We start from the raw sequence: 2,227 nt of genomic DNA on the forward strand, positions 1-2,227 counted from the left end.
CCATTAAATTATTATACATGTTGCATTGATAAGTTCCATAAGTTAGCAAAATCAAATAGTATTAAGTAGATTTTATTTTCATCACCGGTGAAAATCACATATTATTTTACAATGGAAAATTACATTTTAAAGCACAAAGGATTTAACTTGAAGTTAATAAACTACGAGTAGAAGTAGAGAAAGAGAGATGAAAAGGGAAAACGACGGTGCATAAATGAAAACGACAGATGAAATTAATTGTTAGTGAAGGAATCCCATCTTTGGGTTGCCATTATTTAGACGTGTTTAGAGTCAAACAAACTTGTCTCTCCTCTCTTAATTAAACTCCTAATCTCCTTCAACTCTTTCTCTCTATTGATTCCCTATTCTTATGCCTCTCCTTCAAACTCGTTCTTCTTCTTCGTCTTCTTCCATATCCCTTCCTACACTCTTCTTTCTTCAACCTTGAAATTCAATTTAATTCAATTCAATGGCGAAACCATCAACCCATCCAATTCAAAACACCAAGTTAGCCTGTTTCTCCTTCGCAGCCTATGCCAAAACCCTAATTCACCAACTCAACAATCTCAACATTCCAATTCTTCCTGGCCTCAACGATCAAGAGTTTTCCTCACTTGAATCCTCTTTCGGATTTTCATTCCCTCCTGATCTCCGCTCCATTCTCCAAGAAGGCCTACCGATCTCCCCTCATTTCCCTAACTGGCGATCTTCATCTCCTCAGCAGCTCCAAATCCTCCTCAATCTCCCTCTATTGAATCTCTCTAGAAACATTTCACACAACAACTTCTGGCTCGATTCATGGGGTCGTAAACCCGACGATAACGATCAAGCATTGGCTATTGCCAAGAGATTCTTCGATACAGCACCGGTTCTTGTCCCTATTTATGGAAACTGTTACATTCCTTCATCGCCTAACGCCGCCGGGAATCCAGTCTTTTACATCGATCAGAGCTGCGTTCGTGTTTTGAGTTTTGATCTTTCGAGGTTTTTTCAGGAGGTTGAATTTTTTCAAACAGGTGGTGTTCATTTAATTCGCGCGGTGAATATCCCGAGAAACGATGAGGCTTCTATCAATGTGCCGGCATGGGCGGCAACGGCGGCACGGAGGATTGAGTTTTGGACGGAATTGGCGGAGAGAGGGAAGACAATGGTGGCGCGTGTGGATACTCGCGGGTGGTGGAGAAGAGGAGGTGATTCTTCGGATGAGTGGGAGTTAGGGAGCTGTTTGGAGGAGGTGTTTTGGAAACTGAGAGATGGTGGATGGAATGAGGAAGAAGTTAGAGAAATGATGCTGATGATGGACGGCTGTGATGAAGAGATAGAGAAGGAAGGAGTGAGAGTAGATGTGGGGTGGCACGTGAGTGTATTATCCTTAGTGTTGTTGCGTGCGGGATGGAGCAGGGAAGATGTGGTGTACTCGCTTGATCCTCAAGATATAGATGATAATGTCAATAAAAGTTTGTTTGATTTTCAAATATCAACAAAGAGTTGCTCAAAAGAGGATAAAGACCATCAAAACACCCGTATCAAGCAGTTGATGAACCTGCGTTCTCTTCAGGTGTGATTGCGTCTGGCGGGTCCCATCAGTTTTGCCTATTTATATATATTTTCTAATTCTTTTCTCACACATGACATATTATTATACACAGCATTTACATATTAATATTAAAGCCGTGTAAATATTCGTGAATAAAAAGATACATAAGGAAAAGGGGAAATAAGTCATTGATTCAATGAGTTATTTAATTACACAATTTTGTTCATTGAGAATAACGTTTATGTTCGATTTGGAAACTGACTTTGACTATTTAACAGCCCTGACGTATTCGTTGTATATATCCCACCGCTATATATTTGAGAATTTCCCTTTTTATTGGATAGTTTGTGTTTATGGATTTAAATTAATTTTTTATTTAATCCTCAAGCAAAACCTTAAAAAATAAAAAGGAACCATGATCCTAAACTTCACAATCCACAGTTGTTGTTAGAGTATGTGCTAAATTGATACATCTACACAAAAGGATTTATAACTAGAAATAACAGAACCTATCTCATTTATATTATGGGAAGCATTAACAAAATCAATGCTTTCCACACCAAGACACTCAATAATTAGAGGGTCTAAGGAACATGATAAAAATTCAACTAACGCAGTAACCACGTTAGTAGAATTATTTCTGATAATGAAACCAAAATTAGCAGTGCCTTGAGTAGAGAAAATTGCAAC

The 2,227-nt window shown here is 38.5% G+C and overlaps 1 protein-coding gene across 1 annotated transcript; it reads left to right on the forward strand.

Moving 5' to 3' along the window:
- Positions 1-250: 250 nt before the first annotated feature.
- Positions 251-1,878, forward strand: LOC136231312 (uncharacterized). Its single transcript, XM_066020657.1, has one exon. The coding sequence runs from the start codon at positions 470-472 to the stop codon at positions 1,562-1,564; it is 1,095 nt and encodes a 364-aa protein (XP_065876729.1). The 5' UTR covers positions 251-469; the 3' UTR covers positions 1,565-1,878.
- The last annotated feature ends 349 nt before the right edge of the window (positions 1,879-2,227 follow it).

The sequence above is a fragment of the Euphorbia lathyris genome, chromosome 5, assembly GCF_963576675.1.
Source record: "Euphorbia lathyris chromosome 5, ddEupLath1.1, whole genome shotgun sequence".
Classification (NCBI taxonomy): domain Eukaryota; kingdom Viridiplantae; phylum Streptophyta; class Magnoliopsida; order Malpighiales; family Euphorbiaceae; genus Euphorbia; species Euphorbia lathyris.